The sequence below is a fragment of the Labrus bergylta genome, chromosome 5, assembly GCF_963930695.1.
Source record: "Labrus bergylta chromosome 5, fLabBer1.1, whole genome shotgun sequence".
Taxonomy (NCBI): Eukaryota; Metazoa; Chordata; class Actinopteri; order Labriformes; family Labridae; genus Labrus; species Labrus bergylta.
In genome coordinates, this window is record NC_089199.1 from 4,101,745 (window position 1) to 4,116,487 (window position 14,743).

The 14,743-nt window shown below is 39.7% G+C and overlaps 1 protein-coding gene across 2 annotated transcripts in view; it reads left to right on the plus strand.

Annotated features, from left to right (window-relative positions):
* LOC109993795 (MICOS complex subunit mic25a) overlaps positions 1-14,743 on the plus strand; it is a 60,973-nt gene that overhangs the window by 25,818 nt on the left and 20,412 nt on the right. For both annotated transcript variants that reach the window (XM_020646873.3, XM_020646874.3), the window contains one exon: positions 5,312-5,382. In XM_020646873.3, the coding sequence (XP_020502529.2) occupies positions 5,312-5,382 (71 nt within the window). The remainder of the gene's footprint in view (positions 1-5,311; positions 5,383-14,743) is intronic.

Here is a 14,743-nt window from a genome sequence, read left to right on the forward strand (position 1 = left end):
GTAAAAGCCACAGGCATATCTGTTCCTTGCCTATGAAGTAAACCTGAGTAGATTTGTTAAAAGACTTTGCCGCAAGCAAGGTTAGTACCCTCAGTGTGATAGACCCTGAAAAAGGATTTGTGCTCTTTGGGATGGACAAAAGAATAAAGAAGTGGTGTAAATAGTAAAGACGGCAGATTGAAAATAAAGAAAATGAAAGAATAGAAAATCCTAGGTAGAAAGATACAAAAATATCATGAACAAATATTTATGTTATTTTTAAGGGCACCTTAACATTGCTGAAAACCAAAAACATATTCAAGTGATGTAACTGGAAGAGTAATCGCACATACCTCCTGTGTCTACCCCACCACACCCAGAACTCTCCATTCAGTATTCAATAGACCCCCTCCGCCTGGCAGCACCCATCAGGGGGACCTTATCTAGTCCACGGTGCTCGCCTCCTTAAGGCCTCTGAGAAAACCTTTTACATAGCCAAGTTAAATAGAAGGGCCCCTGCACGCCGTGTGGCAAGCAGCACACACCTCAATGCTTGACTGAAGAGACTGATTGGCAGAAGAGTGGAGGATGCTCTATCGTTCCCCCGCCTGCCGCAGCATTCGCCTTTTCTATCGCTTCTATTCACCCCTCACTTGCTCGCGGCTGACCTGCATGCGGATGAGGAAGTGAGAAAGAGGGGGACTGAGAGCGAGAGATAAAGAGGCTATATGGACTGTGCATTAAGCAGTTCCTTTACCCTGCCCATTTCTTCTTCCTTTCAATCTCTTTTACCTGTGGCTAATGCCAGTTGGGTGAAATAAATTGCCACTTAAAAAAGTTGAATTGTGACTGACACAGGTCATATATATATAAATGCAAAACCCGACTTGAAGTGGTAATATGTCTCACTTTTCACATAAATGATGATCCAGGCATGTGAAGACATCTGTACATTGCTCAGTGAGACATCCTTCACCATCAGCCTCATATTCAATCCAGTTAATATGACGCTCACATTTAAAGGTGATTAATACCTTTGGGAGTGTGAATACCAGGCTACGATTTTATACTTATATGATAATCCCATAAGAGGGTTCTGTTTTCTCACTTCTGTATTGCTGTTGCGTACAAAATCTTCAATAGCACAAGCACTCCCTCATACACTAGCTATTACACTGTTTGCATGTGTTAATGATCTGAGGCAGAGATTTAAGCCAAAGGAAAAAGCAGACAGATTAGAAGTAGAATCCACAGGTAATTGGTGTGTGATCTTCTTCTGAATCAACATTTTACTCTGGCTTAGTAGCAGCCCTTTATAGTAGGCTGATAATTGTGCGTAGGTGTGTGTGTGTATGTGTGTGAGTGAGGTTGATTACCTGTATGAAAACAAACACACTGGTGTCCAGTTTGCCTAAGGGATGAATGACGATAACAGACAATCGTATTTGTCCAAAGGCTGATGATGCTCTTTGAGTCCACTACTGACACATGAGGAAAAAGCCTGCAACATATGTGTGTGTGTTTGTGTGATTTTGGGAGGGTTGTGTGACAGATTTGTGTGTATGCTGTCACTTCAGAAGTAATTATGATAGAATAACCAAGCCAGTGAACAACTTTGCATTTCCCCTCTGTTTCCAGCAAAAAGACAACACCCCTAAACATACTGGTACTCTCTCTCTCTCTCTCTCTCTCTCTCTCTCTCTCTCTCTCTCTCTCTCTCTCCTTCCCTCTCTCTCTCTGGTTTATTTGTGGATGCCTCCTTAATCTCTTCCCAGCGTACAGGTGGAGTAAATCTGTCTCCCTGTGGCAACATACCCTGTGACTCTGTAAACAAGTCTCAGTTTTAAATTCACCTCTTTTAATCCCCCCCCCCCCCGAAAAATTAATCCGCCTTCATCCAAGTGTGGAGCATGAAACACCCCTACCCCCACCCCACCCCAACCCGCGACACCCCTCAAAATCCTGACATCAGCCCATCTCAATCCTCAGCTGCTGGAGGGTGTTCAGACGAGTGTGCATGTAAGGATCATCCAACACAAGCGTTCACGTACAAACACAGATTTAGTCACACACCTGCATGTATGCAAGCTCACGCACACACACACACACACACACACACACACACACACACATCCATACTAATCCCCTCCACGAGTGGTTCCAAAACCTATTCCCCACCCCCCACACCCCGCTGAGGGTTATCATCCCCCCTTTCCTGTTTCTCCACATTGGGCTTTTGTCCCCATGGGTGCAAACGACTGGGAAAAGCTCAGAGAGTGTGTGCCAGTGATAGTACTGCCACTTCTCTGGTGTCAGCTGAGCTGGGGCTGCTGCTCTGGGTCTGCTCTTTCAACTGACACAAAAAAAACATGTTGATTCACACAAAAATCAACACAGCCAGGTGTCCCCCAGCATTACGACTGGATAAGCTGTACCTGCGATTCATTCCAAACACTACTTCTGCACTTTCTCTCCTCTGTTTTGTCTCCTTGCCCTTTTTCTATTTCCAAGACCACAGACATGATAGTTGTATCAAGGGTCTGAAATATATTATTTTCTAACCTGCCACTTTGACAGGCAACTAAACATCTTAACTGAACTCTCCATCTTTTTTGTCTTCCTCTCTTAATTCAATAAGACAACTTTATATATTCAAACACAGAGACACTGGTACCTGACAGTAGTCATTCAGAAGCCCTGACGGATCTTAATGTAAGAATTCCTTCAATGTAACACTAACCTATACACCATGGATACAAGGGGGAATTATCTTTCACAGCTAACTTAAACGTAACCCTCATGATAGGGGCAGGTGCTTATTTCTAAAATTTGTTATGACATCCCTTCCATAACAAAAAAGCTAAAAATGTTGGTTAATATCCATGGATAAAGACATACTGTTGTTTGACTGTTAGTTTGTATGAGAGGAGGAGACGTTTGGGTCAATTTAGATCAGGCACAATGTTCCTGTAGGCTACTCTCTATGCCTTGGTAGGATTCAAACAGGAAAATAATGAATCAAATATTATAATAAAAGTATTGCTTCCACACTGTCAACATTGTGAAATATGTTCACTTCTTCCATGTGTGAGGCATTGAAACATCCAACGTCTAACCCCTCCAAACCTTTAAGTTAGAGCCTTGGCATGATACACCAATCATCACTGAGAAGTTCTCTTTACCAGTCATCTGCTTGCTGCCTCCCTTGCTTGTTTCCTACTCTCTCTGTCCTGCATAATCTGAGGCGTTCATGAGTTTAAACCCCAGTGGAGCCTTTTATCTTGGCTCAAACACTGGATATCACACCAGGCAATCCCAGACTTTCAAGTTTCAACTCAGCCTTTCTCTGTTGAGTTTACCCACTGAGCCTTTGACTTCAGGCTGAAGGCTCACTCGCTAACATGCAGCTAACCTTTAACCACACATTCCCAGGGCGGCTGCCAAAGTATTAGCTAACTCTCTTCTATCAAAAAGTGGGACTTCTATCTTGCAAATGTTTATGAATCCAGGGATCCGTTTTCTAGCCCTTTTGAATGAAGGCTGAATACTAAAATGTTTGACAAAACTAACCGATCAAGTGTACTTTTATGTATGCTAAAAGTACATAACGCTGCGATGAAGTATACCCGACTTGCTTTGGAGCCGCAGTTACCGCCCTGTCAGGATGTGGCATTTAAGACTTGTCCATGGATTAGCAATGGGGAGACTTAACAGCAACAGGAGTCTAATCCTGAATCCTGTCCCTGGGAAATCCAGTATAACACTGCCAGGTAACACAACTGGCAGGAATAAGACCTGTACCTCAGGAAGTTTAACATTTCCCCATTGTCAAATACATCCTAAACAGACCATTGGTGTCAGTTTAAAAAGCAACTATACCAATAAAAACTTCAAAAGCAGAATTTGATTGAGATAAATTCATTATAGGTTGTTAGTGCACTAGCAGAAATAACTTCTCTTGACATAAACTGGTACATTTCTTCAGTGAATGGCAGTAGTTTATGTGATGCTTTAACAGAAATTGTCTGCGTGATACTTCAACACAACTATTGGTAATTGGTATGAGTAACTAATTAGAGCAACATGTTCTCTTTTACTTTATATCATGCTGATAACTAAATTATGCTGTTTTTCTTCTTAATACAGGGAAGAAAAAAGATTAGGAACCAATTTTTACATTGTAGTGCATACTAGCAGGATTAAGGAAAAAGATGCTCCCTACTCTACTTGAGTCTTTTCCAACACCAGACATTGAGATCAGGAGAAGCATGTCTTAGGATCAGTGTGAAATAATGAGATATGAAAATGACTTGGGGGCACTGTAGGAGTAGAGTGCTAGGGATTGTGTGTGTGTGTGTGTGTGTGTGTGTGTGTGTGTGTGTGTGTGTGTGTGTGTGTGTGTGTGTGTGTGTGTGTGTGTGTGTGTGTGTGTGTGTGTGTGTGTGTGTGTGGGGGGGGGTTGTGTTTGATCCCATCTCTTTCCTCGCTCAGTCACTGCAATTATCTTCCTCTCCTATCACCTCATCTATTGGGAATATAGGGAATAATTAAGTAAAAGCGTGAGCACTGCTGTTATTGGTTTAAAATGGTGATTACTGCCCAGTGAATGTGTTAGGGAGGGTGGTACAGTGAGAGAGATTTTCTTTGTGATTGGGCATTCTAGTCAAACTGAATTCAATGTGCTCTGATCCAAAGCCTGTTTGGGGATTTATTTTTTGTCTAAAAATTGGGATCTTTTTTAAATGCATTGTGCATTGTGGCTTCTCTAAAACTACATGCAATCTTTACCTCTTCCTTGTCCCCTTGTGAGCTGCTCTGACCTTAATGCAGAGTAGTTAACACTGTGATCACTGATTACTTCAGTAGAAAGGTGTTGTGTAACTTTGCACAGCTCCATCTGTATAATTATTTCTGTTTAAATGCCACTCTTTCTCACATGAAAAAAAACAACATTAGTGAACACTAAGAGGCCATTAGCATTCAAATTTGTAAGCACTTCTGCAAAATTTAAAGGTTGCTAAATTAACAAATGTGGCTTTTTCAGTAGGCCTTCATTCATTTTGCTCATCATTATTGGCTTATTTGTGCTGGAACTGAGGCTTAAATAAATACATTTGAATTATAGCAAGCTCTTAGGCTTTATCTTCTAAATGAATTTGATGTGAAAATTGTTGAAAGTTAAAAGCCGGGGTGCATGTTTTCTAAATCCTCAAAAGCATCATGTGTCTGGTCTGAGCATCCAGTTCATGGTGAATTGGAATTTATTTAATAGGGTAGAATATCCCTGAATTGATTCTCATTGTACTTTCTCTCGCGGTCTCTGTGTCTGCAGAACTTTGACAACTACGAGCAGACGACTGAACAGTTCAACCAAGCAGCTACTACAGCTGAGGCTCACATCCGGTAAGTACTTTGAATGAGCTTTGCAACACCATTTTCTGTGGAATGAACCATTCAGTATACTTATTACAATGTTTTTTTCATTCCTGCATTATGTTTTACAAGCCTATCATAGGCTAAGGCAGTTTGCTTGATAATGATCTATTCGTTAACTTTCTTTCTAACCCTGCACATCTATAGCAAGTGAAAGTCAGGCATTGTGTGCAGTATTTGTCAGGAAAGGGGGGGGGGGGCTTGGGACCCAGGTGCTGTGTTCCATTGGTGTCTCAAAGGATAACCACAAAATTGCAATGGCGATAGATTAGAAAGGGCGGAAAAAAACAACAAAACTGTATATAGCCACAACAGGCATCCTAAATGGAATAATGCACTGAAAATGATTCACAAACCACTGCAAATGAAAGGCAAAGGCAGCCCGGGTGACCTTTGATAACCAAAAAGGCCGGAGTCACAACCAACTCTCCAGCACCCCAAGTTATCGCTGGGAAACAGGCAATTGACATCAAATACACACAAAGTTCTGAGTTTGTGTTTATATATACACCACACCACTCGAGAAACCACAGCAAGAACCTCTCACTACCTCTGAAGGTGAGATAATGAGTCAGCTCAGGGTATATGAAAGCTCCCCACACCTGGGCTTAAACAGAGCCAATCAGGGCCACACACACTTGATTGCAGTGAGTCGAAAGAGTGAGTGCCCTCACAGTAGAATCAAACATTCAGCAGAGTGTATATCAGAGAGAAAGCAGCTCTGACCTGCAGGATGATCCACATGATTGTGATGATCTGAATATTGTTTTCCGAGCATACAGTGGTGAAGCTGAGTGTTAATGAGCTATCACCACTTCTTGACTCAATTATAATAGTATTATAACAGAACATTCTCAGATTCATATAAATCTTAAATCTATGATGAATAAAATCCTAAAGACATCTGTTACAGTGTGAGAGTTTAGATACTTTGGTCTACCAAATCAAATGTTTCACTAATAATACATGTGTTTATAGTTATTGTATATAGTTATTGAGGCATTGCTGCTATCTTTATCATCCACTGCTGTTTTTAAATAGTACAATTAATGTCCACAGTGGATCTCATTTTAATTAACCTTAACTTGCAATAGTTCTAAGAAAATTAATATAGTCCAATAAATAAAGTAAACAACACATATCTAACAATAACTGCGTACTTATTTCTATTACTTTCATTTGACTAATCTTTTTTTAATAGTAAAATAACAAAATATGTGATTGTCTTTGTTCTTTATTCCACTTTGTCCTCTCAAGCACTCACAGAAAGACAAAAAAACATGCTGGTTTGAAGTCTCAGCTTTGAATAGGTACTAGATTTTATGAACAGATATGCATGAAAACATGCTCTCCTTATAATTTAAAAAAAGCATCTCTTTTTAATGAAGTACACCTCAATATTATTTATCTTTAGCTACAAATAGCCTCACAGATATGGCAAGACTATAATTTAAAACCTCATTCTGCAGGTAGGAAAAAGGAATAGCAGGATTTCACAAGAGTCAGAGTTTCTCTTCTGAGATTTCAGAGTTGAGACCTCACATGCTGTTAAAATGTGTCAGCTGCAGCCACAATGGCACTGCCACGCTGTGTTGGCCTTCCCAATTTGTGGCCATATCTACACCCTTCTCCGCCCTTTTTTGGAAAGAGAATCCTTTTAAGTCAGAAAGCAATTCATTTTTCCTTTTCCAGCAATATATCAGAAAAATGTATAGGATGGCAAATTAATTCTGATCTTTTATTTTTAACTGTTATTCTCACATTTCCATTCATCACCCTTTGGTTTTCATTAACACACACATCCTTCAATTTGCTACCACTGATCTAATGTGTTACTGTTCACCTTTAAAGCCTTAATGTCACTTACAATGAAACACCTCTAAGAAAGACCTGTAAAAGTAACAAGTGATGTAGAAGTCACCTATGTTCCCTCTGTTGGCAGCAGTGTTAAATGCATCTGAATAGGTCACAGAATTAAATAGATAGATTTTTGAAAAATGATCTGATCAATCTTGATTAGAAACCTTTGTCCATAAATATAAAGATTTTACAACTTCATTGTCCAGTGGAAGGTTAAAGTGTTAGCTCTACAATGGGGTAATTGATGGTAAAGTATCTCTCTACAATATCTCTCACATCTGACTTCTGTCTTTTCCACATATTTTGGGTAATTTAAGAAATTCAATCAGTGTCAGAGTAGTTTACTTGAATAGTTTATGTTGCTTCTTGCTATTACTTTAAAACTAAAAGTGCTTATGCTTAAAGGCTTTATATGTGATTTTTTGATCCAGCAGATGTCGCCCTTGAGCACCAGCATGAAACCAAATCAACAATGCTAACACATTGTTGTGTTAGCATGCTAATGCTAGTGATCTTTATTATGCTCGTATCTTCTTGTAAATTTACCTGAAATGAGCGTGATCTAGAAACACAGTTAAGCAGTGAGTACAGTATGTTATTCTTCTTTTCTCTAGTCCCTCAATTAAACAACTTTTATACGTGAGGGGAGGAGTCAGCCGGCCGTCCTGGCGATGTAAACAAAGTGAAGATAGGACTCTGAAAACTCTGAAAACATCACAGACAGTGGGACTCGGTGTTACACCCATTGTAGACAGTCATGACTCACAGAGTTATTTTCAGAGGATATACTTGATTTCTACATTTAAGTGTGAAAAATCACATAGAAAGCCTTTAAGTTGAAAACAGTCAAATCTGTTCAAGGACTTCAGTCAGTTTAGGTTCCATCTATTTTATTAAAAGAAGGAAAAAAAACATGGCAGTCGTAGAAGTAAAAATATATATACTGTATAGGTGGTGTTTTTAGGTCTGAAATGTGGTTCATAGTAGCTACTTTTGTTCAACAACAAGAAGAAATGAACGCTGTCTGGTCTTTTGCTGGCTTTGCATTGTCTGATGGGCAGTCACTTCAGCCACAACACTGCTATCTTCATGCACCTGGCCCATTGAATTTAACAGTACACAATTCAAGTCCAAAATTTGGTCCAAATGATTACATTAGCATGGATTTGCTTTTGTCCCAGGCTGCATGGAAGAGGTTAAAAGATCAATGCTGCACTAGTTTGCAGAAAAAGGAGCATTTTGTCCCACAATGTTGTGTTGCTCATTATTCTTTAAGCGCATGCACACACACACACACACACACACACACACACACACACACACACACACACACACACACAAACTGAATACACACACTTTCACTCCTTTTTCTATCTGTGCTACACATTCAGGCACACTTTGTATTCAGGAAGCCATGTGCTCGTCGTGTTCTGTCTACATTTGGGCAGCGTTTCATTGTGCTGTGGTCACGCTGTCATTTCACACTACACTGACCACCCAGTAATTATTCTATTTACCCAGTGTTGAAGGGAGGGGGAGCAGTGGATGGGCTGCAATACTGTCCATCTCTTTATGTAGCTACAGTTCATCTTTTCCTTCCATTCTTGTACCTGGCTCTGTCTCCAGTTCTGCCTATGCATGTCTAATTGGTACACTATTTTTATCTGTAGTCTCATTCTCTTTTATTTCTGTGCCAATGGTTAAAACATTGTGCCTTCATTAATTGTCATCTTCTTTTCTAAATGAGTATTTTCTTCTAAGTTTTCAAAAAGCAACATAAACAAAAACATGCTCTTGTCTTGTGTCCAGAAGTACAACTATAAGAGATCCCTTTTAGTTATTCTACAGCTGTATGTTTAGAGTTATAGCCCTCTAATTTGACAGCTGATTCCTGTGATTCCAGGGTCATGCAGCCTTAAACAGTGTACAAGTTTAAGCCTCTCTCACACGAGGAAAGTTCTTTGGTGATATAAAGGCAACAAGACAGGAGACTTCTGGGAAATTGCTTCTGTTTTCTTTCACTGGACAGGTCACACACTTGATATATTCCCAGGTGGGGTAAAAGTGAGTGGTAAAATGTTATCTAGTGCCATTTTCTGCTTGCTTTTCCCAACTAAGTTCATCCATTAGCCTTGCCTTAGGGTATCAAACCCATATTTCCTCAAAATAACTCACCTTAGAGACCCACAGTATTGCAGCAGAGCTTACTTTAAGATCAGAAAATCCATTAATCCTCTTAAAAAACCTTGTTACCCTCAAATTGTTAGCAAAGACAGAACCCAAGTGAGCCTCAGGTGGATGCCTGTGTGAGGACTCTCCATGAAGTAACTGCTGACAGTTTGTGGTTGAAGGCCTCCATTCATGTGGGTTTGTTATATCTATTTTATTCTGTGTGTGGGTAGACTGTCCAATTAGTGAAAGAGACGGGTTAGAAGAAGACTCCTGCAGGAGTCATTACTGGAGACAACACCTGTCTGCACTGTGGTCCAACAAAGACTCGAACATTAGGACAGACAGCTCACTTTCACACACCGCCTTGGTTACTGTGTTAGTGTTCCTCTTTTTTAATGCCTCAACAGGATGAATACCTACACCTACACATGAATACTACAGCACAAGATAACAATAACAGACTGATTAGATTTGGTCTGTGTAGTTAAAGTAGGTAGGTGAAGGTTTTTAGTGTGAAACGATTATTTCTATAAAACAATCAGACTCTATATTCATTACAGTAAACGTTCAAGGCTTGGTTTAAGTGCTAGTGGTTTTCAAAGGTCCACTTCTTTATAACCAAGGCCACAAACAAAGGACAGACTAACAATCACGATAATCAGACCTGGTTGGTTCTCTGGATTTTATTTTGCAAGTCTTGGGTTTGTACTTATCTTTCTCAAATGGAACAGAATGTACTCATTTAAAAACTCTGACATTTAGTGTGTCATGATCATCAGCCCATTGTCTTTGTATATTGGTGAGCTGCATGTGTGAATGCTAAAAGAGACATTTGGACTCCGACTTAAGCTGAAGGTATCACTGCCAGCCTCCTAGTAAATTTTCCTTGTGAAATCGAGAAACTTCTCTGCAAGTGAGACGGAGAGGTTAATGACGTCTATTTCCTGCGACCAGCAAACAACAACAGACAGGATGCACGCTCATATAATGAAACTGCATCATTATGTTTTCTATTTGCCAGACCAGTATGTTCTTCTCCGCTCTTTCGTTGATACGTTGCAAATGTCGATCTTCACTAGCACTGATATACTGTTCTTGGTTATAATGGCTACATTTGTCATGATAGTGTCTGACTCTGTTGCTGCGTCATGCTTTTCACGTCATGTACTGCCTCTTGAGACACACCACCTCCTGTCAGACTAGGATCGCCTTCCACTGTGAGGTGCGTGTCTGAACAAGCAAGTCAGGATCACAGGGGTCAACCTGCCTGAAATGTTCAAGGAGTGCATATGTGAGAACAGCTTATGAGAGTGTTGCTATGATAGGGAAATGATGTCTTGTCTTGTTTGATCTAGTCTCTGTGGTCATGAGGTCGTTTTTATTCACCTTTATGTACTTCTTTTGGCGTAGGAATGTTCTTTCAATGGATGTGTACTTTTTGGTTTGTTTTGGTGTTTCGTGTTTATTTTGACGGTTATATTGTAGAGAGGCTCAAAAGGAAGGTTGTTCTACAGATGTATGTTGTACAGTCTTAGATATTTTGCTACAGTGTACCCCACCTGTTCAGGCATGTAACAGAAACATACACAACAAACACATTGATTTAGTGAGTTGTTATGTTGACAAGGACATCAGCACCACACTTAGTAAAGCTGCACAAAGAGACATCACAAGAGTAACAACATTTAAAATCAAGTAGAATACAAAACATGTATGTAACATGTGTGTAACATGTATCAGATTTATGTTACACAGGGTTCAACAAGAGAGTCAGAGTAAGAGGTAACGATTGGATTATGTGCTTGGACATTGTAATTTTTGAGGCTGCAGTTTTTTCTCAAGAAAAGGTCAGTTCTTTAAAGAGAAGGGACTTTACAAATGCAATGACACAAAACTGGAATTGAAATTGTTGATGATAAAAAAAACAAGACTAGCGATGTAAGGTGATAACAGCGAAACGGTCCAAAGAGCATGTGTCACCCCACGTCACCCACGATTGGAGTGAGTCGTCCAACCGCGAGGACTCCTGATTGAAAAGTTATCAGTGATGAGATGTCACACGCAAACACGCGCGCACATGCACCCCTTATCTTGTTCCCGCATGTCACCTATTTTAATGAAACACTCTCCTTATCCCCACCCATCTCTGTCTCTTATATTCCCACAAAGTGAGTTTGGTGGGGATCAATCAGCCGGGCTAACAGAGTGCGAATTGTTCTCCTGCATTCCTATCTCTGTTCAACACTTCAGCTGTCAGTGTGTGGAGATACGAGCGGGGTTCTGTCTGTCAGCAGTCCACGACTTGTAGTTATTTTGGATTGCTATTCCCATATTAGACGGCGACTTTGTAAGGGTTTTGGTGGAGTTGAGATTAAATTGAACAAAGTTTCTGAATAATTTCATGAAGTCAAATGTGAGCTAAGGATTTAAGAGTGGAAATACTGTTGTGCTTAATTTAACTATACCTAAATGATCATAGCACTCCTCAGACAGACCTGAACTAAATCCATAGTGCTAATTTTCTGTGAATCTGAAAGTAATATTTGTGACAGTTATCCTTATGGCAGTATCATAAAAGCTTTACAAAGACTCCAACAATGCAAGATGCATGCTCTGTCATTCCTTTTGATCTCACCCCAGCCATGACATCTTTGATCCTCTCTTCTCTCCACCGCCACTCAGGGTGATATTAAAAGTAAAAGTATAATACCATGGCTGCTGCCTTAAAGAAGCCCAAATCCTTGTCATACATTAATAACTGCTCACACACACACACACACAAACAACACTGACACTGACACAGAGGGAATAATAAATTGCTATGCCTTCATGATCTTTCCCTTTTTCTTCTTATTGCTTTATTCCCCAATGTTATGGTTTGCAGCAGCGCACAACTTGAGCTCTCTTCATAAAAACCATTCACTGCCAGGTGAGACAAAAAATAATGAGAAACTCTAACGATTTGAGCCTAATCTCTCTCCACCAACTCTGCACGTATTTATGCAAAGTGTCACAGGCTGAAAACCATTGGAGTATTGTTTTGTTTCTTTTCCCAAAAGTTAGCAATCAGACTAGCTGGGGCGGCTAATGTTTTTCTAATAGGAGCTCACCTCTAATTTTCATTCAGACAAGGCAGTTGGTGCAGATTAGCGGAGGCAATTTTCTGCTTCAGATTCCATTATTAAAACACTCCTGCTATCAGAAAGTTTCTCTTGTTGAATTGAGAAAAAAAAAACATGTTTTTTTTTTTTTTTTTTCAATTTGAGCCTGGATTTATACCTGAGGGCTATTGTTATTGCTATCTCCTGCTAGTCTCATTACTATTTTAAACAGGTGATTTAAACTGCCGGGAAACTACTTTTAAACTGTCTTGTTAAACTGACCAACCTATCATCACCATCTTAAAAATTGGGATCGGCCAAAGAATTGGCGGTTCCTAGCTTGAAAAAAATTGAAAATTATATTGATTAAGAATTAAGAATAAGAAATTGCAATGGATGGCTCTCTGTCAGGTATCAACCCACGACAGCCCCATATCAGAGCCCCAAATGAGAGACTGTTAGAAAACATTACACATAAAACAGTTCATTATTTTCAAGTGATGTCACACACCAATCTGCCACCTACATGCTTTAACCAGATTTATTTTTTGTTTCTTAAACGAAAGACAGTTGTTGTTCAATTAGATGCACTATCCGACGAGTAGACAAGCCATTTCTTTGCCTCTACAGAATCCTATCTGATTATCTGACTGAAAGTGAGAGCTGACAGTTATCCTGATATTATCATTTGCTAACATTCATTAGCTAATGTTAGCAAATAAGCAATCACATGTCCTTTGATGATGCACATATAAAAACATTAAGTTCTTGTAAACTTTCATAGGCTTTCATCCTGTATTGTTGCAAGGGGAAGAATTCTCCACTAGATATAAATATTAAAAAAGTTCTGGCAAAGACTTTGCTATTTTTAGCAATTGAAAGTATGTATAAATCTGAGAAGCTGATCGCCCTCTCTAGTCAATGCTCATGCACTCAGTTGCGTCCTTGAAGCGCCAATCCACTCTGCTTGGCTCACAATATGCGCTGAGTCTATTTTCAGTGGAGCCTGCTGCCAGCACACGCCAAGCTGAACAGAGCTGATAGACCAGGACAGGAAGTCAGACACGGGACGCAAAGAGAATCTAGGCAATTTCAATTTAAAACACCATGTATGGACCTCACAACGTGTTACCTATCACTATATTAACATAACATCAAAACAGGCACCAAATGAATGTGGCTGTACTGCATCGTGACCCGCTTTAAAAACAGATGTGGTAGGTTATTTTGCGTGACGTGGGACCTAGCAAACACAGGGCACAAGGATTGTGTGGGGTCTGTGGGAAAGGGTTGCAAGGGCCCAAAACTTGCATTCAATATTCACAGCTCATTTTTACAGTGTTCTGTTGTCAGACGATGTAAACATGCAATGTTATGAAGAGATGGAAATGTAGTTTTCAATGGTGGCAGCCACTTTTTCTAAGTTCAATGGGCCTCATTCACTAATGAATTTATAGAAATGATCTTGCTCTAACGCATAAAATAACCGATATGCAAAATCAACGCCAATTACATCTTTGTAGCAATTCTGTACATTCTGTATTTTCTGTACCTTGGCTGTCGAAATCAGTTGATAAACCATTTGTCCCACCTCTAACATGTTTTGATGATTTCTGAAGATGCGTTCTCTTTAGAAGGTAATTTCTTTCAGCTAGGCTAGATCTTTACACTTTCTTGGACATATTTCACCTAATGTATGTTCCCTGCGTTTCCTTAAACAAGCTCCATTTCATCAGCTGGTTTTGGTAACAGATGTGATATTTCAGTGGCCAATGATTAAATGAAAGACAAAACCATTACATTTCAATCAACCAACCATTATTTGTATAGTGCCAATTCACAACATATGTTTTCTTGAGATGCTTAACAAAAAGCATGTCAAAGACCTTATGGCTTACATTTCAATATGTACACTGTTGATTCTTGATTGTCGAATCTTTAATTCAAGATTTTAAGTATAATAAGGATAAAAAAGAATACATTTTATGGTTCAACGTACGTTCTTCTTCTAAGTAAAGTTTCACCAGCAGCAAATTTGAGCACAACAAACCTGCAAAACCTTCCTATTTACACTTCCTATTTATACAGCAGGGGGTGTGTCTGTAATGTATGGCTGTGTCCAACATACTAACGTACTGCCTGTACTGTCTGTGGAGCAGCATTCAGTCCAAGCTGTTTTCATTAAAGGCAAGCGTTGG